General features: G+C 43.2%; 2 protein-coding genes across 2 annotated transcripts; both read left to right on the forward strand.

The window, feature by feature from the left end:
* Positions 1-4451: 4451 nt before the first annotated feature.
* LOC119317604 (histone-lysine N-methyltransferase SUVR5-like) lies at positions 4452-15680 on the forward strand. The gene is made up of 12 exons (XM_037592089.1): positions 4452-4611; positions 5584-6563; positions 7272-7574; positions 7647-7757; positions 8568-8678; positions 10134-12890; positions 13045-13206; positions 13950-14066; positions 14176-14279; positions 14606-14743; positions 14840-14927; positions 15022-15680. The coding sequence occupies exons 2-12, from the start codon at positions 5697-5699 to the stop codon at positions 15127-15129; spliced, it is 4866 nt and encodes a 1621-aa protein (XP_037447986.1). The 5' UTR covers positions 4452-4611; positions 5584-5696; the 3' UTR covers positions 15130-15680.
* A 7992-nt stretch (positions 15681-23672) lies between these two features.
* On the forward strand, positions 23673-25626 carry LOC119317606 (RNA exonuclease 4-like). Its single transcript, XM_037592091.1, has 7 exons — positions 23673-23757; positions 23912-24063; positions 24187-24317; positions 24430-24599; positions 24711-24920; positions 25028-25108; positions 25205-25626. The coding sequence occupies exons 1-7, from the start codon at positions 23723-23725 to the stop codon at positions 25431-25433; spliced, it is 1008 nt and encodes a 335-aa protein (XP_037447988.1). The 5' UTR covers positions 23673-23722; the 3' UTR covers positions 25434-25626.
* The last annotated feature ends 50 nt before the right edge of the window (positions 25627-25676 follow it).

Here is a 25676-nt window from a genome sequence, read left to right on the forward strand (position 1 = left end):
CTGGTGCAATCATCTCGGAGTTGGAACATTTGTTTTGATGAGATGATCAAAGCGTTTGGGTTTACGCAGACTTATGGAGAAGCCTGGATTTACAAGAAAGTGAGTGGGAGCTCTGTAGCATTTCTCATATTGTATGTGGATGACATACTGTTGATGGGAAATGATATAGAATTCTTGGAAAGCATAAAGGCCTACTTGAACAAGTGTTTTTCAATGAAGGATCTTGGAGAAGCTGCTTATATATTAGGCATCAAGATCTATAGAGATAGATCGAGACGCCTCATTGGTCTTTCATAGAGTACGTACCTTGACAAGATATTGAAGAAGTTCAAAATGGATCAGTCAAAGAAGGGGTTCTTGCCTGTGTTTGCAAGGTACGAGATTGAGCACGGCTCAATGCCCGACCACGACAGAAGATAGAGAAAAGATGAGTGTCGTCCCCTATGCCTCGACCATAGGGTCTATCATGTATGCTATGTTGTGTGCCTGACCTGATGTAAACCTTGCCGTAAGTTTGGTAGGAAGGTACCAAAGTAATCCCGGCATGGAACACTCGACATCGGTCAAGAATATCCTGAAGTACCTGAAAAGGACTAAGGATATGTTTCTCGTTTATGGAGGTGACGAAGAGCTCATCGTAAAGGGTTACGTCGATGCTAGCTTCGACACGGATCTGGATGACTCTAAGTCACAAACTGGATACGTGTATATTTTGAATGGTGGGGCAGTAAGTTGGTGCAGTTGCAAGCAAAGCGTTGTGGCGGGATCTACATGTGAAGCGGAGTACATGGCAGCCTCGGAGGCAGCACAAGAGGCAATCTGGGTGAAGGAGTTCATTACCGACCTAGGAGTCATACCCAATGCGTCGGGCCCGATGACTCTCTTTTGTGACAACACTGGAGCTATTGCCCTTGCCAAGGAGCCCAGGTTTCACAGGAAGACCAGGCATATCAAGCGTCGCTTCAACTCCATTCGTGAAAGTGTTCAAAATGGAGACATAGAGATTTGTAATGTACATACAGACCTGAATGTGGCAGATCCGTTGACTAAACCTCTCCCTAGAGCAAAACATGATCAACACCAGAACTGCATGGGTGTTCGATTCATCACAATGTAACTAGACTATTGACTCTAGTGCAAGTGGGAGACTGTTGGAAATATGCCCTAGAGACAATAATAAAATGGTTATTATTATATTTCTTTGTTCATGATAATTGTCTATTGTTCATGCTATAATTGTGTTATCCGGAAATCGTAATACATGTGTGAATACATAGACCACAACACGTCCCTAGTGAGCCTCTAGTTGACTAGCTCATTGATCAAAAGATAGTCATGGTTTCCTGACTATGGACATTGGATGTCATTGATAACGGGATCACATCATTAGGAGAATGATGTGATGGACAAGACCCAATCCTAAGCATAGCTCAAAGATCATGTAGTTCGTTTGCTATAGCTTTTTTGAATGTCAAGTATCATTTCCTTAGACCATGAGATTTTGCAACTCCCGGATACCGTAGGAGTGCTTTGGGTGTGCCAAACGTCACAACGTAACTGGGTGACTATAAAGGTACACTACAGGTATCTCCGAAAGTGTCTGTTGGGTTGGCACAAATCGAGACTGGGATTTGTCACTCCGTATGACGAAGAGGTATCTCTGGGCCCACTCGGTAGTGCATCATCACAATGAGCTCAATGTGACCAAGTGGTTGATCACGGGATCATGCATTATGGTACGAGTAAAGTGACTTGCTGGTAACAAGATTGAACGAGGTATTGGGATACCGACGATCGAGTCTCGGGCAAGTAACGTACCGATTGACAAAGGGAATTGTATACGGATTGATTGAATCCTCGACATCGTGGTTCATACGATGAGATCATTGAGGAGCATGTGGGAGCCAACATGGGTATCCAGATCCCGCTGTTGGTTATTGACCGGAGAGTCGTCTCGGTCATGTCTGCGTGTCTCCCGAACCCGTAGGGTCTACACACTTAAGGTTCAGTGACGCTAGGGTTGTTGAGATATTAGTATACGGTAACCCGATAGTTGTTCGGAGTCCCGGATGAGATCCCAGACGTCACGAGGAGTTCCGGAATGGTCCGGAGGTGAAGATTTATATATAGAAAGTCAAGTTTCGGCCATCGGGAAAGTTTCGGGGGTACTCGGTATTGTACCGGGACCACCGGAAGGGTCCCGGGGGTCCACCGGGTGGGGCCACCTATCCCAGAGGGGCCCATGGGCTGAAGTGGGAGGAAAACCAGCCCCTAGTGGGCTAGTGCGCCCCCCATGGGCCTCTCTTGCGCCTAGGGTTGGAAACCCTAGGGGTGGGGGCGCCCCACTTGGCTTGGGGGGCACTCCACCCCCTTGGCCGCCGCCCCCCTTGGAGATGGCATCTCCTAGGGCCAGCGCCGCCCCTAGGGGTCCTATAAATAGTGGGGGGAGGAGGGCAGCCGCACCCTAGCCCCTGGCCTCTCCCTCTCCCTCCCGTGACACACCTCCCTCTCCCTGTACTTGGCGAAGCCCTGCCGAGATCACCGTTGCTTCCACCACCACACCGTCGTGCTGCTGGATCTTCATCAACCTCTCCTTCTCCCTTGCTGGATCAAGTTGGAGGAGACGTCTTCCCAACCGTACGTGTGTTGAACGCGGAGGTGCCGTCCGTTCGGCGCTAGGTCATCGGTGATTTGGATCACGACGAGTACGACTCCATCAACCCCGTTCTCTTGTACGCTTCCGCGCGCGATCTACAAGGGTATGTAGATGCACTCCTCTCTCCCTCGTTGCTAGATGACTCCATAGATTGATCTTGGTGATGCGTAGAAAATTTTAAAATTCTGCTACGTTCCCCAACACAGACACCATCAACATTGATGCTCCTGAGAAGGATGCTGAGCATGTTGCTATGCTTGATAGGGAGAGGAAGCGGGCATGCTTCATGGAGGAGGAGCTGAGCGTCTTCACCAGCATGACCGAGGTAGTGAAGGAGATGGCCACCGTCATTAGGGAGAGCAAGAGTGTGGACGTCCACCCTAAGCTCTACAACGCCGTCATGGATCAAATTGGCTTCGGCCCAAAGGCTCTCATGGTGGCTCTTAGCCACCTGCTGGACAACAAAAGCCCAGGGTGTTGGGTTTGTTGCCATGGGAGAAGAGCACATGGTGCTCTGGCTGAAGACCTGGTTGGGCAAGCACTACTACTAGTGCCGCTTCAGATGGTGGCGACGATGTGCATGATCCTCAACGGCGATGGCGACAAGGACGAGGATGACGATGACAACGTATATTTTGTGTAGTTAGGGCTTGAAAACAATCTTATGGCGTGTATATTTTGGTGAGGTGGTATATACTAACCCTTCACGGTGATCCTCGCGGTGATCACGAATTTGCGGGGGTAGGATGACACCCTCTTTTGGATGTGGTGGTAGGATGACACCAAAGTAATGGTAGGTTGAACTTGCTATGATCATGCATGCTTACTAATGCTCTTCTGCTCCATTGCTTGCTCCTAGAGTTCTTCATTGCTTGCTGTTTGTGTGTTTCAATGCTTGTTGCTTGAACTTATTGCTCGTTTGCACTGCCAGGGCAAGTGGTATGTGGTGTTCGAAGGTAGGGTTCCAAGGATTTACAGTTCATGAGAAGTTTGCAACAAACAAGTTTCAGGGTAGAACAACAACAACCACGGAGGAGGGCTTAAGACTAGGCAGGCGGCAGAAGATGCTTACTCTAAGTATGTGCGAGAGCATTCATGCAGCAAGGATGAGGTTGGCAAGAAGGTGGGTCACCCGTTAGGGCTGAAGAATTTCATCATCTTCGTCCAATTTGTCGTCATAGCAGTGTTGTGGCGTTGGTGTGCTTGGTGTGATTGTGTGTAAGGTGTTGGTAAGCTCACCAAGTAGGGTACAAAGTGAGCACAACTCTATACTCGTATATGTAACCAAACAACGTGCATCCGTGTGAGCACATGCGTAGAGGCATCGTTACGATGCATGGAGATGACATGCAGGCAACCAAACTAAGTGCAGATGTTGATTTTTGGCTTGCATTTGCTCAGCCAGATCCAACTTGGATAAGTATGCAAATGGGAAAAAAACCATGCAGGTAACCAAACACGCCCTAACTATTACTGGACCCTGTACGGATGAAATAACTTTTTTTTTTGAGAAACGTATATGGACGAAATAACTGGGCCTAATCTCATAGAAATTCCGCTTGTAGCCCAACTCAGCAAGTCAAGTCGGCCTGAAGCCCGAACGGTTATTCCGGGGAAGTAAGAAATTGGGTGGGGGAGTTATTTTATTTCGTTTACCCTTTTTTTACCTGTGGGTATCGCGAGCACGCCGCCCACCTCCCGCATCTCTCCCCCTCACGTCGCAAACCCTGTGTCGCCACCACCGCCTCCTCCTCTCGCGGCGACCCCGCACCACCCCGGCCCCCTCCTCCGGTCAGCGCCGCCCCGGTCCCCTGCCCGCCGCGGCCCCGTCGACGCACGCCCTCCCGCCGCCTCCGCCTCCTCCTCCTCCCTCCGCCGAGACATCTGCGGGTGCTCCTGCCCGCGCCGCCGTCTTCGACACCCGCCGATGCCACCGCGGTGCCTCGTCGAGAAGGGTAATTCGCTCTCGCATCCCCTCCGTTTCAAGGATCGGCTCCATTCTTCTTATTCCGGGATTTGAATCGTTGGGCGCCCAGATACATGCGCCTATAGGAAATAGAAATCTAAACTCCGTCGCGCGGGACTCCTGAAGGATCCTTACGCTTTCCGAGTGGATCCTATGGGCGCATTAATTCGTGGCCTGAGTTCGTCCTACCACGGGAGTTTTTCATAGGCATTGAAGCGGGTCGTTAGGGTTTTGATGGTACAAATAATTAATGGTACTGATTCCAGTACGCCAATGCCATCCCTCTGTGCCAGTAATGTACGTATAAACAATACCCTACAGTCCTCATGTGTTTTTGCCATAGCGGTATTCCGTAATTTTTTTGGGAGTGCGTTGTACTCATATGATTCATGTAAACTTGATTACTCCTGTGTATTCCAAATTTTTGCTTCATGGTGTATTTGCGTATTTTATCCAAAGGGTCATCTGCTGTGTCTTGGTATCAGTCTCAGTATCATTGTCATATCTCTAGTCTTGAATTCCTGTGGCTAAGAAGTTGTATGTAGTATGTACTGCAAACTGTTGCATAATAGCCTATTACGTTTCTTATTTAAAATGTTAAGTACTCCCTCCGTCCCATAATATAAGAGCGTTAGTGTCAAAAACGCTCTTATATTATGGGACGGAGGGAGTAGCTGATTGCAAAACCAAGGTTTGTTTAGTACACGAGTGCAAACGCTTTGTGTTTACTGGCAAGAAATTTGCTTGGTGAATCAAATGGAACTGCAAGTCTTTATGCATATAGTCAATAAAGTGGTAACTTTACATATGACCATAAAGCTGAACTTTAATCATTTTATTACCATATTCTGTTTAAGACGGAGCTCCATTATCCGTTCAGTAAGTTTATTTTTGTTTGTTCTGCCATACATTTGTTTTCATATGAAATTTCTACATTCCTAAACCGCACTTTTGTTTCTAGGTGTTGAATAAGTCATAAGTGTTTATGGACTTCAAGCCAGTAGAGGATTTTTCCTGCACTGCTTATCCTGCTTTATTTCACAGTGGATTGGCAGATCAGAACTTATCAAAGAAATGCTGATGGATCCACCTGTTATGCAAGCGGATTGCCAACTACAGAATGACGTGGAGAAAATATCATCTATTTCTTATGATAGGAAGCATACCTTATCATGTAATGACCACGGGTGGCAAGCCTCCGATGTTCATCAGACAAATGCAGCAATAAGTTGTAACCCTGCTGAAGTTAACAATTCTTCTGGCTCGAGCACAGATGAGAAAGTAGATGGTTCCTCTGAAAAGTCTTCTGTTAGCTTGGATGGTTTATCAGAGGTGAACTTTTTTGTACCACATAAAGAAAAGAACGTCCAGGATGCTTACTTCAATGATGTAAGGTTTCAGTTGAATGCAAGCTTGGAAAATAATGGCTCCCCAGGGGATGCCAACTGCAGCAAACACTGCATCAATAAGGAGGATTTACACCATTCCCAGGAGATGTGTTCACCGTCCAATATAGTAACTGGACTTAGGCCATGCCAGTCAAATGGAGATGTCCTAACTTCCAAAGGCAAGAAAATGACAGAAGTACAACTCAAATATAACATCAATGTTGATGCAGAAAGTAAGGAATTTGGGACTGACATTGCAAGTAAGGGAGTCGGGACTGACTTGGTAAACAAGGAAGTCGGCAACGATATGGCAGGATCTCATGATGCCCAAAAGGAGTTGCCGTGCCCACTTCAAGGTCTATCAGAAAGAGCATGCGGTGGGTTAGTAAGTAAAATATTTTCTCAGGAAGAGAATGAGACATCTGTCTCACCTAAAAACGGCATGGATATGCTTGTTCATAACAACAGTTGTAATGGCAATACTAATGATGTTGGCGGAGAGATGGATACAAGAAGTATTGAAGAAGATCATGCTGTGGCACTTTGGGTAAAGGTATGTCTATTTAGGAGTAGGTGATTGTGGCTGTGAACGTCATTGTATTAGTTCTTGATATTGAAATTATATGTCAAGTTGTGAACTTATACAATGAGAAACTAGCCCTGGAAAAGTTGTGGTTGTTCAATGTATACGCTAGATGTCTTGGGAGTAGGCGCCAAATTCACCATGCTTTTCGGAACTCCACCTCTGAATTATTTCAACTTACACCCCTATAGTCTGACCATCTATGTATATCCTACTTAAATGTTCCTATTTCGTACTAGATGCATCTATAAATGTATAAACTATACAAAGGCATTTCTTTTCCTTTTACAATTTTGTTAGTATTATCCCTATACACTATACAGAAAGCAGGTCTTTATTTGTGGCCTTATCTAAGATCTGTGATATATAATTTGCCTTCAAGTTTCTAAACATAGTGTAAATATTTTGTTCTGTTTACTCCATCCATTAGTTTATTATTACTGGACCATTCAAGTTACCAATGGGGTTTCCTGAATTGAAGCAAAACTATATATTGATCGCAAAATATGCAAATGAGGTGATTTTTATCTGACTATTCAGAGCACCACCATGGAACCCAAGCTCTTTTATTTCCCTGGTGGCTATGTCCTACTTTCTATTTTTTTGCATGTTAACCACTTCCTGCATCTCTAATGGCTCCACCCTGAACTATCATTTTACTTCTTCATTTGAAAACAGTGGAGAGGAAAATGGCGAACAGGAATTCGATGCTGTAGGGCGGACTGTCCTTTGTCCACTCTCAAGGCAAAACCAACTATTGACAGGAAGACCTATATTGTTGTTTTCTTCCCACAAACAAGGACTTATTCTTGGGTGGACATGCTACTAGTCCTTCCAATTGATGAATATCCTGTGCCACTTGTGAATGGAACTCATCGCAAATGGCGAAAGATGGTGAAGGATTTGAGTGTTCCTCGACGATTCATCATGCAGAAGCTTGCTATCTCAATGCTAAACTTTAGCGATGAACTTCACACTGAGGTATGCTCTTCCCTTGCAGTATTTGTATTCATGTCGTATCATTTCTCTTGATACTGTTTATATGTTGAATAGGCCATAATTGAGAATGCTCGGAAGGCAACAGCTTGGAAAGAATTTGCTCGGGAAGCATCATGCAGTAGAGATTACACTGATCTTGGGAAGATGCTTGTCAAACTTCAAAAGGTAAATCCAAGGACCTTATTCCATATGCATATGTCACGGTGCCTTGTGCTAATTTGCACCTAGTGAGTTTCATACTCTTGTCATATTCTCCTATGTTTTTTTTTCTTGAGGCAATTACCTAAGCATTTTCCTTCTCATTTTTACTCATCGTGCAATGGAAAGATCTCTGTAACTGTTATATTTGTATATCCGTTCACCACCTTATGTGTGTACGCATCACCTACAGTATTTTGGTACTTTGTTTCCCAAGGCATTTTATATGGTAAATAACTTTGTGTGTTCTCCTGGTAGGTGACACTAATTGTTGTGTGCCTTATTCCTCTATTTGATGGGATCCAAAATGTTCCTATCGTGGTTCTAGTGTAATTGCCACAACTCTGTCAAGTCATGAAAAATAGCTCTTCTATGCAGCAGTTTTTGGCTATAACTTTGCAATATTTATACGAAAGGGCTAAATCAGCATTATTAGCAGTTGATTTGGACACTGCAAAGTAATTGTAATGAAAGACATATTATATGTGGGAAGTTGCTCAAGGTCCATTGCAGCTATGGTCATATAGAAATAAGACAGATAAACATAGTTTTTTATTGCATGAGGTCAATACATCATTATCGGCGTTGTATTTTTTTTAAAAGCACAGCTGAGCAGCATGTTGTTCGCTATGTCCATCTATGCTTCACCCCACATTCACTGCTGATGCTGCAAAAATAAAATAAATGCTTGAAGTAGCCTTTTCCTGGCGTTTCTTTGCATTATTTCACTTTTTCTTTGCGAGGAAGCATTGGTTCACCTTAGTTGTTTGATTTCAGATGATTCTTCCAGACTACACAAGCTCTCATTGGCTCCAAAATTCTTCTGACTTGTGGGGCCAGAAGTGTAATATTGCTCATGATGCTGAGACTGTTGAAATTCTTGCCGAGGTAATGTGGAATCCATTCGCCTTTAGGTCACATTTTTTGGAGTGTGATTAAGTTTGTATGAAATATTGTCATGCAGTTTTTTCAGTTTGTGACCAGGTTGCATGCTTACAAAACCTCAATTTACTTGTTTTCTTATGTTCATTATCATTTCAGTCGAACTTAAATAAATATTTTAATATGATTGTACGGATAACAGTATGTATACGGTGTTAACCTTGTTCTTGAGTTACGGTTACTTTTTGGAGAACGTGTTCTGTATTTAAGAGTTGACTATCAATAAGCTCATGAGTTCCTTGCGCAAGCTGCATAAATTTGGATGGAAAGATCGTAAATAATCATTTCTATGGTCTAGCTAGCCCAGTTCTACTCTCACAATATAGGCTGCTTCTGTGGCTTATAGTTAAACTTGCTCCCGTGCATTCAGCTGCAACATTTATGGTGGTGTCCATGTGTCAGCTGTTTGGGCTTCACTTGTGAAAATCGAAGATTTTCAAGTCGCAAATCCAGCTGACTTGCCACTGGATGCCTAGCCATCCAGTTTGCCGTGATTCACCACTTCTAGTCTTCACCCCATCCCAAACCAAGCCTGGCTAATTGTAAACTATTGTATCCATGATCATTTCTTGCCTACCAGAAGATACTCTGGCAACTGTTACCTTGTCACGAGCTTTTTGAGCCAATTTGTACTTGTACTCCACTTTCCTGTCTATATCCATCTGATCTTATATATTACATTTAAGATGGATAAACCCAGTAGGAAGTGTACTCTCGTGTGCATAATTTAACAGGGGTATGCATGGCATTACTCTTGTTAATGACTACTTTGTTTTAATGTTATTCCCTAGAGCTCAGTAATTTGTTTGGATTAGCTAATTTTCACCATCCCAGCCCAGCCCAGTAATTTGTTTGGATTAGCTAATTTTCATCATCCCAGCCCAGTATGGAAACACTAAATCTGAAACCGTTAATGGGAAATGACATGCATACCCCTGTTAAATGGCATGCTTCAACCATTTCTTCCGAAGCATTAAATTAGGGGTAGAGAGCGGAAACATCACATAAGATATACTCATTTGCATTGAATCAGAGGAAGTATTGTGTTTAACATGTAGAAATGCCTGCTCTTTCCAAAATGAAGTAGATCACCTCTTACTGAATAGGCTATGCTAATAAAAGAAAAGAAGGCTGTTAAATTTCATGCTTTAACTTGAGCTCTGTGCAGCATCAAGTTTGTCAATGATGTCATTGCTGTTACACTATTAAAGTCTCTTTGCAGCAAAAATATAGGCCTCTGTTGTTGCTTTACCAATAAAAATCGCAAAACAGAAATTTAAGATTTACGCTACTTCTCTTGGCGTATATCGATTACTCCCTTTGTTAGATTTGGCATATGCCACTATTTCTTAGGCTTGTTAAAACTTGGCCAGCCTCATTAATTCTTTCCTTTTAACGCAGGAACTTAGGCAATCTGTTCTTTGGGACAAGGTCGATGAGTTGTGGAATGCACCAATGCAGCCTGAATTAGTACCAGAGTGGAAAACATGGAAACAAGAAGTCATGAAACAGTTCTTTTCATCACATGCTGTAGGTAATACGGGCAACTTTGATCAAAGCAATAGCTATGATGATCCAGGTATGGATCAACAAGCTCGCAGAAAGCGTCCCAAACTTGAAGTGCGCAGAGGAGAACCACATTTTTCTCACGCGAATGATGCTAACTGCAGCATTCTCAGCGAGGGCCTGAACGGTAATAACTTCCCTAGTAGACCTATCACTGATGGACATATGGAAGTGTTAGCATCAGTGGATCAGAATAACACTGTCACCTTCCTCAGTAATTCTGCCCCCCATGAGATTGCAGAATCAGGCCACATCAACCCAGCTTTACAGAATGCCAGACATGAGTTTGATTCCTTAAAGAATTCTCGTCAGTGTTCTGCATACATAGAAACAAAAGGAAGACAGTGTGGCAGGTGGGCTAATGATGGTGATATTTATTGCTGTGTGCATCAAAGCATGCACGACCGTTATTCTAGGGAGGACAGGGGACTTAGTGGTGATGCTTTAGTCTGTAGTGGTATGACTAATTTGGGCAGACAATGCAAGCATCGAGCCCAGCATGGTTCTATTTTCTGCAAAAAACACCGTTCCCAGACAAGCCTGGATACTGTAAGCTCTGATAATTTATTCAGTTCATCTGGGGGTCTCCATAAAAGGGAAGAGTCTCCAAAAGGAATGGAAAAGAATTCCAACTCAAGTGCAATATGCATTGTGGATGCAGAAAGGGCCAGTAGTTCCCAAGTTCCTCTTCAAATGCAATTGACCTCGACCATGGCTGCAGAGATTTCAGGTGATAAAGCTTGTGGATTGGAGAACCCTGATATGTTCTACCCCATGTCAACTTCCATGGCAAAAGCTAATTCAGATACTGATCTTTGCATTGGAATTCTTTCTCATGACAATATTGTTGAATGCCAGGATTATGCTAAGCGACACACTCTTTACTGTGAGAAGCACCTTCCAAAGTTCCTTAAACGTGCCAGGAACGGAAAGAGTCGACTCATATCTAAAGATGTTTTTATCAATCTATTGAAGGGCTGTGCATCAAGGCAAGAAAAAATATGTTTACACCGGGCATGTGAGTTTCTTTATTGGTTCTTGAGAAACAACTTCTCTCGTCAACAATCTGGTCTTGGTAACGACTATATGCCTCAGATTCTAGCTGAAGTGTCCAAGGATACTGATGTTGGAGAATTTTTGTTAAAGTTGATCTCTAGTGAAAGAGAAAAACTCACAAATCTTTGGGGCTTTGGTACAAATGGATCTCAGCAAATAAATCCTGATAACCAAGAGGGATCTATGATAGTGTTGCAAGAAGAGAAAACTAATCATTCAGCTGGTTTGAAGTGCAAAATATGTGCCCAGGAGTTCTCTGATGATCAGTGTCTCGCGTTACATTGGACAGAAGTTCACCGAAAGGAGACCCGATGGCTGTTCAGAGGGTATTCTTGTGCTGTTTGCATGGACCCATTTACCAACAGAAAAGTTCTTGAAAAACATGTACAAGAAAAACATGGTGCTCAATATCTCCAATATTCGATTCTCTTCCGATGTATGTCATGTGACAGCAACTTCTTGAACATGGATCTGCTATGGCAACATATTGTTTCAGATCATGCCCATGAGTTCGGGCTTCTTGATGCCCCACAACGACCTAAAGGTCAATCTGTAAGAACAGAAGGGACAAGTTTCAAGGCCCTCTATGATAACCATGACCTCGGGAAGGATGATGGCTCACAGAAGTTGACCTGTAGACTATGTGGGTTGAGATTCGATCTACTGGCAGATCTTGGCCGCCACAATCAAGTTGCTCATATGGACCAAGGTACAGTTGGCCACATTCCACCAGGACGTGGGAAGTATCAACTTAACCGTGGTCGACACTACTATTCTGCATTCAAGAAAAACCTACGACCATCAGGTTCATTAAAGAAGAGGAGTAGCTCAGGGATTGAGAAACATTTTGATATTTCAAGCTCTGATCTATCTATGATAACATCGCAAGTTGCGGAACCTGAAACAGCTAACCTTGGTAAGTTAGTGGATTTCCAATGCTCAGATGTGGCTCAAATTTTATTTTCAAAGATTCAAAAGACAAGACCCCATCCAAGTAACCTTGATATTTTATCCGTGGCCCGTTCTGTATGCTGTAAGACAAGTCTTCTTGCTGCATTGGAAGTGAAATATGGAACAATGCCTGAAAACATATTTGTGAAAGCTGCAAAGCTTTGTAGTGACATTGGCATCCCAATCAATTGGCATCAAGAGGAATTCACTTGCCCTAAGGGATGCAAATCTGGATATACTTCAAATACCCTGCCACCTTTGCAGCTTACCCATGTTGATTTCCCCACAGTAGCTTCTGTGATGAATCCTCCAGAAAATGATGGAACGTGGGGTATGGAAGAATACCATTATGTTCTTGATTCAGAGCACTTCATGTGTAAGCTTAAAAATGAGAGGGTTGTTCTTTGTGAAGATGTAAGCTTTGGCAGGGAGAAAGTTCCAATTGTCTGTGCAATTGATGTTGATGCAAAAGAATCTCTCCATATGAAACCTGAAGAATTATTGCAGCATTGCTGTTCTGTGCCATGGCAAGGTTTTCATTACGTCACAACTCGTTTGATGGATTCATCTCTTGTTGATTCAGAGGTACTCTTTTGGAACCAGTTGTCATCTTTAAATGGTAGCATATATATTCCGCAAAGGGGGCTTGGTCTTCTTCCTTTGTTTTTCTTCCCATCCATGTAGATTTGGTTTATTTATATTTATCTAATCAGTTTTCTAATAAATTATGTACCTGCAGAGTTACATGGTTGGCTGTGTGTGTTCTCATGCCCATTGCTCTCCTGAGAAATGTGATCATGTGAACCTCTTTGACAGTGTTTATGAGAACCTAGTGGATATGTATGCTATGCCAATGCATGGCAGATTTGCGTACGATGAAAATGGCAAAATCATTTTGCAGGTACTAATTGTTGACATTGACACATATTTTATTATAGATGTAATGTAAGAGTTGAAAAAAAGCGCACTAAACAAGTAAACAACTGTCCGTAATATCGTGATTATTCTGCACTTAGCATACCATTGATAGGGTGGTTGATATCATGATATGTGATCAGCAGGCAATGTAATTTGTTATCTTTACGAGTCTAGAAAGGCAATGTAGTTTGTTATCTTTATGTGTCCGATACCATGTCCATGTGTATATTTTCACGCACTCTTGTACAGTGTACCATCCACAATGATCATTCTGCATACATATACTGCTTTATATTGTCAAAGCAATCTCATCTGTGTCACATAAGGTTGTAATTGTGTCGAGACTCAAAGGCTTGCTTTTGTCCTCCATACATTGTGAGCTGCTCAAACAATGCTGTACAGGTCCTTGGAGACCACCATTTACTGTTTCTTACATCCATGGCGACTATTTTTGAACCATGAGAGCATATCATTATCGTCCCATGTGCTTTTTCGCGACTTAACTTATTTTATTTGTTCGAAACTTTCGGCAAATGTCAAATTTGATGTGCCTGACCCATGGCTTGAGGCCTGAACGATGTAGAGTTGCTCTGTGTGTCTGCGTGTGAATCTTGTTCCACTGAGTTCTTCTATTTAAAAAATGTCACATTTCCATCCTCTAGTATTATTTTCATCCCTGATATTGTATATAGTTTGATGCGTGTGCATGTTTTGTCGAATTGGCAGGAAGGATATCCGATATACGAGTGCAATTCACTATGTACCTGTGATGCATCCTGTAAAAATAAAGTTTTGCAGCAAGGGCTGCTGGTTAAATTGGAACTCTTCAGAACTGACAATAAGGTGAAATACATGCAACCTGGCTTTGGTTTCACTGAACCCTGCTCAGTCCTTTGCTGTTATTATTAAACATGCTTCACAAGTCATACTTTAATGTTTTCGAATGCTTCAGGGTTGGGCTGTTCGAGCTACAGAACCTATTCCACAGGGTACTTTTGTGTGCGAGTATGTTGGGGAGGTTGTGAAGGATGATGAGACCATGAGAAACACAGAAAGGTCTGTTAATTCTTTCTCATGCCTTACTGTAGTTATCAGATGTACAGAATTAGTGAACATGGGCATCATTGATAATTTCATGTTTAGTTTGATATCCACTGTCTGGTACTTGATGATTATGATTACTCTTGTTCTCCAATCTTGAATCCAATTGGTATTTTCATGTACAATTTTCATCGTATGAATTCTCATCCTGCAAAAATCCGACCTCAATTGCAGAGCAATGTCATGCCATTTCCTATACTCTAGGAATTGTTGATGTTTTATGTTCTTGTGAGTCGTTTTTTTCCTTATAGAAAATTGACAAGAAAGTACCTGAATTCCAGTGAGTCAAAAAGTGGGTGCAGCTACCTTCTTGATATCGCTTCGCATATTGATCGGGAAAGAGTTAAGACTTTAGGGACTACGCCATACATGATTGATGCTACAAGATATGGGAATGTCTCCCGCTTTATTAATCATAGGTAATTGGACTATTTTATATGTATTTTAGGAGCATCTATACCACTGGAGCAAACTAATTCTGAAGCAATGCTCATTTGTGTGTTTCTTCATGACAGTTGTTCGCCTAACCTTAGTGCCCGCTTAGTTCTGGTGGAAAGCAAAGATTGCCAACTTGCTCATGTTGGATTGTTTGCCAGTCAAGATGTAAGAATATTTTAGCTGTACTATTTCAACATAAACAGCAGTAAAATCTATACTTATTTTGTTTTTGCTAATTGTTGCTACTGTTTTTCTCCAGATTGCTGTTGGAGAAGAATTGTCCTTTGATTATCGATGGAAGCTGCAATCCGGTGATGGCTGTCCCTGCCATTGTGGAGCTCAGAATTGCCGAGGTCGTGTTTATTGAGTTTGCAGGGTGAGAAAATAAAAGGAATGATCCATTGCTTGTAGCACATCTTCAGAAGCTCGTAGAATGGTGATCACTTGGCAACTATTAACATTGTTTTTCCTAGAGCTTGAATGCAGAGGTAGGATCCTCATTCTTGATGCAACCAATTGAGTGCAGGGGTAGGGTCTCATTCTGCATGCCGCCACCAAGTAGTGTTTGTGATATAGGACTCTCACAGCAGTGACACTAGGTACACCATAGCATTGATTTTAGTCATGGCAACATCATGCTTAACTGACGATTTGTTAGAAGCAGCCCGAAATTAGAGTGATTCAAGCTTCATTTCCGTAGGCGAGAATTCAGCGTCTTTGTAAAATATGTTCATTCAATTTCTACTGCTCTTGAGCTCCCATCATCGAAGTTGAAGCAAAGAGTCTGTACTTGTTAGTGAGACTGTTGGTCATGGAGTTTTGATTATGTTGTGGTGCCTGTTTTCGGAAATTGTTATGCACTGTAATTATGGATTTGTGGATCTGAAAAGAAGGAAATCAATTTGCAATCGTTCTTAATTATGGATTATATCTGATCCGTGATTCTGATCCATGGTTCTCAAATCAAAAAATGAAAAATAAAATCTGATCCGTGATTCTGTGGTGATAGTTTAATGTGTCGTCCCAAATACGATTGCTTCGTAGTCAGACGTGACAACGGGGACACCAGTGCTGTGGAATGTGGCTACGGGACGCTGTGCCTTTCGTTGGACGCATCTTCCGAACCACATAATTAAAATGCATGGTTAATAACCTGGTGGTGTATACGGAGTCCTTTTTTGCCCTCTCGCAACAGCATAGCACCGGCGAGAACGGATACCTCTGGATATTCATTCATGTTTTGGACGGACAAGTTTTCCGCGCAGGACAGGGACGGTAGCAGAGAATGCGACGGGGAATGAAGGGAGGGCAGAAAGCGGCCGGGTGATTCCCATTGACCACCTTTCTCCTAGCAACGGATGACATGCGCTCCATGCTCTCCTGTTTTGAGTTTTTTTTTTGCGGGGACTCCTGCTGTGAGCTAGCGACTCGCAAAACCACTAAACCCTCAACACACAAAGTCTAAGAGGTTACATGAAAAACCTCCTGTAGTTAGGACTTCCCGACTATTTACCACAACAATGTTTGTCCGACTCTCGACGAGGGAGGGGTGACGATGGCGGCGTGCCTTTGGCTCGCTTCAGTGCAAATTTTACTTCTGGTGTTCTTCGTACTACCTTGACAGTTGATGAATAGATCGAAAGTTTTCTCGCAAAAAGAAAAGAAAGGAAAAAAAAGAGTGTGTACCGCTCGATGTCAACAATAGATACATTCTTATCCAAGAGGTAAATTTGTGTGCGCAGTGAGCAAAGATAATATGGTAGCAGTACCTCAGGCTGGCAGGATTATCAGTCACCACAAGGCATGATTCCTATCTTATCCGAGGTAAATTTGCGTGGGCAAGTAGCAATGGCAATCTTTTAGCTAGGGATAAATAAACAGGATAAGCGGAACGCCACTTTGAAGGGTGTACCGGGAATCTCATTCACCCGTGCTTTTTGCATATCTGCTAGATTATGGATCTTCTGCTTTTACAAAGGAATCATCTCAAAGTTAGGACATGTACATTGAAGGTCGCAATACAGTAACGTCGACTAGACCCACGTGTGTTCACGGCAATCACTTGGTAAAACATCAGCTGATAAGGAGTAGATCACGGTTTGCACCACTCAAATTGAATCGAGCTGTGGAAACATCGGTCCTATTCTGGAGCATTCGATAAACAAAAAGTTACAGAAACACCAAACTAAACTTTGCAACAACCCTTGACATTGGCTCGATTGGACCCCACAATGCTTAATGAACATAAGAAAATATAGTGAGCAACATAATCTAGATAGATGATCAAGCTTAGACATTTTCACAGGTGAAAATGTTAAAATGACCTATATTTTGATCTTTTTTGCTTTACAAGGAATCATCTCAAGTTGGCATATACATACATAATATTGAAGGCTACAATGCAATAACGTTGACTAGTTCCACGTGTGGTCACGCAGGGAGCACACTAGCCACTTGGTCAAACATCAGTTTACCTTAATTACAATACACACCACCCGTACCGAAGCAAATTGCACGGATATTCGCCCTTTGGGAACATCCGATAAAAAGAAGTTGCACAAACATCAAATTGCACATTGCAACAACATTTGGAATCGACTCAGTTGGACTTGGACCCAACGACTTGTCCTCTACCCCACCCATTCCAAAATTTATGTCTTCTAGGACACTGACACAATCTTCAAGCCAGTTTCTCTACAAACATCTTGTCTTGCATAAAATAATTATAAATTATAAAACTATTGTTCACAATAAATCCAGGAATTCTATTCTTTTAGATGGTCAAGCTTAGAAGTTTGGAAGGGCGAAAATTAAAAAAGTGGCATATATTTTGGACATGAGATAGTATTTCGAGATCAAGAGAGCTTTATTCATTTGACAAAGGGTTTGCCTACAACCATCATCAACAACATGAACAATTGGCAAATGGACCTACTGGTGCCACACCTTGCTAGTTGCGGGTATCATTGATCAGAGCATATATAAGTATCACTCTCATGAGTCATCTTCTGTTCTGTTCCCCCGTGCTCATTTATATTTCATATTGTCTCCAAAGATACTTATTTTAACTCTGCTTTTGAATCACCACGAGCATAGTAGCACAATGGTGGAACTAGAAATTATCACATGTGGCTGCCAGAGGCTTGCAATCTACAATGTAAGACCCTTAGAACAATAAATCGGGTTTTTGCTCCGGTGCAGGCACTTATTTAGAGCAGGTGCTTATTTAGACACATTTTTCATAGAAATTATCATAAGTGCTTAAGAAAAAACCTGTTTATTTTTATAAACTACTCCGTCCGTTCACAAATATAAGATGTTCTAACTTTTTTTTTCGAATAAGATATATATAGACATGTTTTAGTGTGTTTGTTCACTCATTTCAATCCGTATGTAGTCCATATTGAAATGTCTAAAACATCCTATATTTGTGATTGAAGGGAGTAGCTAATACCATGTGCCGTCATGTGAGAATTTATAGCAATAAATTTACTAAGAATGAAATTAGAATATTGCCCCTTCACATTCTCGACATATACAATGGTAGTAGACCTAGCAGCAAATGGAGGTTGGCTTGCATGTTATAGTTCATGATGACCTTCTATCTTGGGGGCAATGATTTGCTGTTGGAAAAAATGATGATGGTGGGGGCTTTGCCTGTGCTTGATAGCAAGTCCTGAAAAAAGGAATATGAAAGGATTGAATGTACCTAATGATGTTGAGGCCTATGTGGCATGTGTGTATGTTGACAGAAGTAGAAGTAGTGGGGATCAACTATTTAGTTATAATAATAGATGATACTGTTGATGTGAGAATTGGTCGCAATATATTTAAATGGGATTTAGTTGTATGAAACGTGAATACTTAGATTAATAATAATAAAATTCCTGCGGATATTCCTTATAATTAAGTTCCAACAGAAATCCTGTTGGGATGTGATTTCTTCCTAACATCCCCAGCTAATATGATGTGCCTATTATATGAATACTTATTGGGCCCTAGATATCAAGGGTTTGTAGTGTCATAAGAATCCTCTGTCGGTATTTGAGAACCAAGGTATCAAATCCGTGAATACCCCCTACAAGCCAATGACCGGCGTTGCACACAACTAGAGAACTTCTTTTGGTCCCCAACTTAGTCTAGTGCGATTGCTAATCTCACTAGCTTTGCTAGTTACAAGAATTAATGTATTTAGTCGTTGGAAATGTTTTTTTGTTTGCAAAGGAAAGATCCATAATTTCACCAGTGGCATCTCGCCAACGCAGCATATGTGTGGTGAACAAATTACAGTTGCATATTGATTATCTCAGTTTTATATTTGATCATACATGTCATGATTGCACATAGGCATTACATCCTTACATCTCTATAGACTATTATCTAACTGCATCTATAGCTAATATTCCACTCTGAAACCACTATCCGATATGCATCCCAAAGTATCAAGTAAAATCAAAGCATTGCGTTAAGCAAGATTCTTTTGCGGGGGATTTTTTGGCGGGAATGCATTAAGTAAGATGACATAATGTTGATAGTGCATTCTATATTTCTATTTACTTCTAATTCATTACCGAGACAACTAGGCAACTATCTTTTACCCGTAGTGACAATAACACACAATAAGCCTTGTCACTGAGATAGATTACTTGCAAGGTTAAGACCTCCGCAGTAGTTCCATCAGTATCCTCAATGTTGCCTCCCCTTCCCTTTCCACTTAGTAGTAGCGGAAGCCTAGCCACATAACACCAACAGAAACCTCCAGTAGCAATAGTACCTACCAGCACCACCTCCATCTTCCTCTGACCAGGCCATATCGTGTTCTCTCGCTCAGCCTCGCCACACAACTCGCACGCCGCCTCCTCGTCTCCCTTGCTCGTGCGCAGCCGCTGGCATAGCTCCCCGCCAGCTGTGAGAGTCTAGCTACTGCACAACCGCGAGAGGGATAAATAGGAGTCCCTGCCACTGCCTCCCCATCAGGCCTCATCTCATGTTGAATCAAGAGACGGATCCGTGTTTTCCCCGCGCGCGCCTGTGTGTGTGGCAGCGCCCCCGAGCAGATAATGCACACCCCCTCTGCCTCTAGGTCTAGCACATGGGCTGGGCCCTATGGGCCTAAGTGAGCATGGACTGGGCCCATGTCAGTTCAACAAGCAGCTCATGCGATCTTTGTATTAAAGAACAAGAGAGAGTAGATGCCACATAGCTATTGTTATGGACTCATGGACTAAGCGGGACTACTCACACATGGTCATCGGAGCAGCAACATTGATGAAGATGGCTCCAGCTGAAATTCCCCCCCGTAGAGTACTGAGGAAGACCTCTAGACTGGATTGCCTCAGTTCACGCATATCGGAACTAAGAAGTGCCAAGGGTACGCCTATGGGCTCCACATGCCCTGTTGGCGCGTCCTAGGCCCAGGGGTCCGTGCCGGGGGGGGGGGGGACTCCACCCCTCAGGCCCACTTTGTGCCCCCTAGGTCCTTTCCGATAAAGTGATTTTTGATGATTTTTCTGGTTCTGAAAAACATTAATTTTTGTTGTAGAAAGACAACATGCACGCAAAAGATGATAGATACCTTTGAGATGTATCAGCTACGGTTGGCCCTCGTGGCTCTTCTTCGATGGGTTTGATCCATTATGCTTATCTTTCCGTCCAATATCTTTTTTACTTACTAGACTCATTTGTACACAAAAAGTAGAATAATTTTTCTGTGAAATCCTACGTTAGCAATAATTATTCATGAGAGAATTTGTTCGAGGATATATAAAAAAGTAATCAGAAAACTAGATACATTTTGGACGTATGAAAAGCTCATGCAAAATAAAATAAAATCATAAGTGCATACAATACACATGCATATACCACGCGGCAGGCCTGGCTAGCAATCTCAAAGTTTGAATATGCAAAAAATACACATGCATATGCACGCGCCTCACTTGGGGAAATGAACTCTTAGACTAACCTCTTGACTGAAAAATGAGGTACTACCGAGTATCCATCGACTGATCGTTGACATGAGCGCGCATGCGTAGACGATAAAACAAGAGATGTTTCGATTAAGATGGCGTAGCCAGCGTGCGAGCGAGCGCACGGTGTCGCCTGCGGGACAGGACAGGAATCCGCCGCCGTCGCCGTCAGGAAGCTCATAATTCCTTTGACTAGCTTGGCCCATGATATGCCACAGCGCGGCTTCTCCGACGGGCGGGATTCCGGCCGGTAATGCCCTCGCCGTCGCCGTCGATGGCACGTCCGTCCCGATCCCCCGCTCCGTCTTTCCACGCCCATCTTTTTGACCGGGAATATATATCCCCGATCCCTACGACCGTCCCAAAGAGCACCACTCTAGCAGCTACGGCCGGACTAAAAGCCAGACCTAGAGCTGTCCAGGTCGAGCGGTCGGTGTCGATATACTATGCCTATATGCTCGTGTGCTTTCTCGCATGCACGTACGGCTCACCCTCTCCTCTTCTTTCCCGGTGACTTGTCCACTAGCTAGCTAGCTCCAGGTGTAGATCAGATGAGCCATTAGCGGTCAACTGCATGGCGATCTATCAGCACGGGCCAATCGGCTGCCTGGAGGACGTGAGCTCCATAGACGCAGGATCTAAGCCAGCGTTGCGTATAAGCTAGCAGACCGTTCTCAGACGTTAACCATTGTTCCTGACTTTAGCCGATTTAGAGGCCCAAAACCCCTCTGGTTTTGAAGCTCAAAAGTTGCACAAACCTGCATATTCTCGGTCAAAATGACACGCGCGCGCACCCGGGCCGTGATGTTAAAGGGCTGCTGCTGCTGCTGTATGTGGCGCCATTATTTCTTGACGTTGAGACATCCGTTGAATTAAGGTTATCTGATCGGCAGTGTAGGGCATATTTCCGATGGTGTTAAAGGGCTCCTGCTAGTATGTGGTGCATTGGTTTTTTGGCGTTGAAACACCCGCTGAATCGTGGTTAACTGGTCGGCAGTGTGTCTGTGTGGTGCATTATTGTTGTTCCATCCCTGAGAAGTGATAGGCAGCATTTTCATGTTCAAGTCTCAACTGGCCTTTGGTGTACAAAATGCCTCTGCTTCCCTGGCGCTGAACGCAATATCTATGTTGGTATATATGTGTAATCCATTTGGTTAGTAGTTACTCCCTCCGTCCCATAATATAAGAACGTTTTTTACACTACACTAGTGTAAAAAATGTTCTTATATTATAGGACGAAGGGAGTAGTTAGGTTATAGTTTGCAGCCAAACAAAGTGCCCATAATTCTGCAGTTACTTTTGTACAGCAACTAATAGTAGTTCCACATGACATAGTTTAAGAACTCAAACAAAAAGCCTGAGTTGAGACACTAGTGTTTCCAAAAGTGGGATAAATACCGGTTTTACGGCAATGTTGTTTGTGTCATATCATTTATGAAAATCATAGAGAATGAACGTTCTCTCCATAATCTCCTATTGCGACTTCCTGCAACATCGTGCAATATATACATCACGTTGTAGCGGCGTACGTTCATTATTAATTTATTTCTTATCCGTTTTACACGAGGTGTGTGATTATATTTTTTCATGAATTTTGCAAGTTAGTAAGGCAATTAATTCCTTTCATCCACATACATGGTTTCTTTATAAGGGGAAAACATGTCTTGAATGGCACCTGTGATGGTGCTATTTTTGTTCTTTTTACGTTGCAATGGTGCTAATTTAGCAATGCCACATATATTCTATATATGACGATCGATGACGTGGAAGAGTATAGACAATATAAGTTATTTGCTTTCTCTTAGCTAAGATGATCTCTTGGAATGAAAGACAAGACAATTCACGTCATTGTACGAGATGCTATCTTTCCATAACATCTTTTTTTGCGAGAATCTTGTCATTGCATCTTATCTTAATATATTTTAATCGTCACATATTTGTCTACGCCTTGTAGCGTTAATCATTTAATCATTTCTAGATGGCACGGAACGTATAAGAGAACACCGTCTTGTCATGCCCTGATCCGATATTGAGATAATTAGATGCTTGTGCTGTTGTGCACTGGGAGTCACGTAGGGATGTGAGTCTCTTGTATCATTAACAGCGCCTGCATGCAGGTCTAGTTATTCCTCCAATAATTCTACACCTACGTGAAGTTAGCAAAGTTTTACGTAAATCCTTCTCCCTGGTCGTAATGAAAGTATCATAGCTAGTATCATGCATGCCAAGTAGGCAATTTTGATGGTGTGGCATAGAATTAAATGAAAAAAGAGATGGTTGAGTATCATACAATGATACCGCATCATAATAAATGCAATGCTACTATGTATCATGCATGGCAATAAATAAAGTCATCTATGATACTAGTACATGATACTATGCATTAGGCTGGTCATAGTGGGAGTAACATAGGTAGTAACATAGATGCCACATAAGCAAAAATGATGATGTGACAAGTAGTTAATGAGGAGAGAGGCAAATAGAGTAACATAATATGTTACCATCACATAGCGGTTCCCAATGCATAATGAGTCTACAAAGTAATAAATGAAGGCAACTATGTTACCACACCTATGACACTACCCACTATGAAGGTACTAACATAGACTAGTAACATATTATGTTACTAGTCTAAGTTACTCCCCACTATGACCAGCCTTAGAGAGGTAGTATCACACACTAGTACCATATGCATGATTACTACCCATTACAAGCAGCCTAATTATCTCTGCCCCCTTGATTTTTAGGGGTGGACCCCATCCTCCCCTTAGGTCCAATAGTAATCCTCCACATAAGTCTGTTACGTAGGTCTAGCATTGCTCTTATTCCTCAGAATGGAGCAATGACAGTCTAAGGGGCTTTTCTCGTGAAGGTTCCATCTCTGATCTCTCGACAAGGCTGGCCTATAAATAGGCGTTCCCACACCGTTCATCCTCGCCAACCTCGAGATCTGAGAGATCTTGATCGACCTGCACGAAGAATCTGTGGAGCGTGATGGACAGCAGAAGGGAGTCCGCGGAGACCCTGAGGTAACAAGACGTTGAGAAACGCCATTTTTGTTACCCTAGTGACCTGCTAACATACTGCAATAGCCGGTAGCGTTGCGTAGCTTGAAGATAGGCTGCTCCGAGAGATGATGGGTTCTTGCCTGACTGAACCATGTATGTGTGTGCTGTGTACCAGGAACAAGTGCTCGGCGTGCTTCCGGCAGTACAACAAGATGGAGCACCTTGTGGAGCACATGAAGGTGTCGTACCACTCGGTCCACGAGCCCAAGTGCGGCGCCTGCAGGAAGCACTGCCGCTCCTTCGAGTCACTCAGGGAGCACCTCATCGGTAAGCTACCAAACGCAACCACTGCCATACCTCTAGCTGCATGCAAACATCTATAGCTATGGCATCAACAGCAGCTAGTTGAACTGAACGTTGCTCCTTGTGATCTTGATCTTGGCAATGAAGGTCCGCTGCCCAAGGCGGAATGCGCGCGCGTCTTCAGCGCCCGGGGCTGCGGCATCTGCCTCAACATCTTCGACAGCCCCGCCGCCGCCAGATATCACCGCCAAGCCTGCCAGTACTCCCGCGCTGCTCCGGTAATTGATGTTCTCCACTCCGTTCAACCGACACCATCGACCTCTTCTTAACATGGATGCTATAGCTCCCGGCCAACTTTTCACTCACTTCTTTTGTCTTCTTTTTTCTCAGATGCCAAAGGGCGGCGCAGGTGGGCGCGCAGTTGCCATGGCCTGCAAGATGGTCGGAGGAGGGAGCGACGGCTCGGTGGACCTCTGTGCAAGAGTGTGCCTTATTGGAGAAGATGAGAACATCATCTTCCAGACCTATGTAAAACCTACAGCTCCGGTCACAAACTACAGGTAGCACACCTTGGAATCCATTACCAGTCCTGCTTACTAGCCAGGCAATGATCAACTAGATGGATTATTTTCTGAAGTGCAAAAGATCAACCTGACCATTTGGCTCTTCAGGTATGAGGTGATTGGGATAAGGCCCGAGTACTTGAGGGACGCAATGCCACTGAAACTTGTGCAGAGGAGGATCCAGGACATCCTGTGCAACGGGGAGCCGCTGTGGAAGATACGGCCGAGGAGCTATGGAAGGGCAAGGATCCTTGTTGGGCATATCGTGGACCATGACCTCGAGCGCCTAGGTTTGGACTACCCAGCATTCATGATTAGGTACAGATCATTGCTCAGTGAGCTACAGTTTGTTCCTACTATCTCTTCCTCAATTGCCTCAAAAAATATATTATTTTCTTAACAACAATTTATCTATGGACGTGAAGGGACACTGCAAAGTACCCACCGCTGATGAAAACCAGCAAGCTGAGCAATACCCTGAAGTACCTCACACAAGCATATCTTGGGTATGTCACTTTGATAACTGAGCTATAAAACAAACTCTCTGAACCCTTTGGCCATTGCCTAATGCTCAAGGGATTGCCCCTTCTATCCCGTTGTAGGTATGATGTCCATACTGGCATTCAGGATCCATACGAGGACTGCGTCGCGGCGATGAGGCTATATATCAGGATGAGATCACAAGCTCACCCGAGAGACTACGCCTCCGGTTCAGGGGAGGTGCAGAATAACTACCCGGCCTGGAGGCAGAGGGAGATGGAGAGGATGAGCCCAGAAGAACTCCTGGCACTTTCAGGATCAGACTACTACTGCTGGTGCCTGGACCCCTAGACTGATGATGAGCTAAAGAGAACAAGGCAGGGCCGGCCGACTGATGTTGGTTTGGTCGTATTCCATCGGTAGTAATACGTATGTCTAATTATCTTTGGACTTATGTATGGTGGGATTGAGTATAATATTGGTGATCAAAAGTTGTATCAGTCATATTTAAGAGCAATGATATATAGTAAGAGGCTTTCTACTTTGCTTTATGTATCTAGAAAATGACAAACCCAGCTCAATAGCTACACAAGA

This window comes from Triticum dicoccoides, chromosome 6A, assembly GCF_002162155.2.
Source record: "Triticum dicoccoides isolate Atlit2015 ecotype Zavitan chromosome 6A, WEW_v2.0, whole genome shotgun sequence".
Taxonomy (NCBI): Eukaryota; Viridiplantae; Streptophyta; class Magnoliopsida; order Poales; family Poaceae; genus Triticum; species Triticum dicoccoides.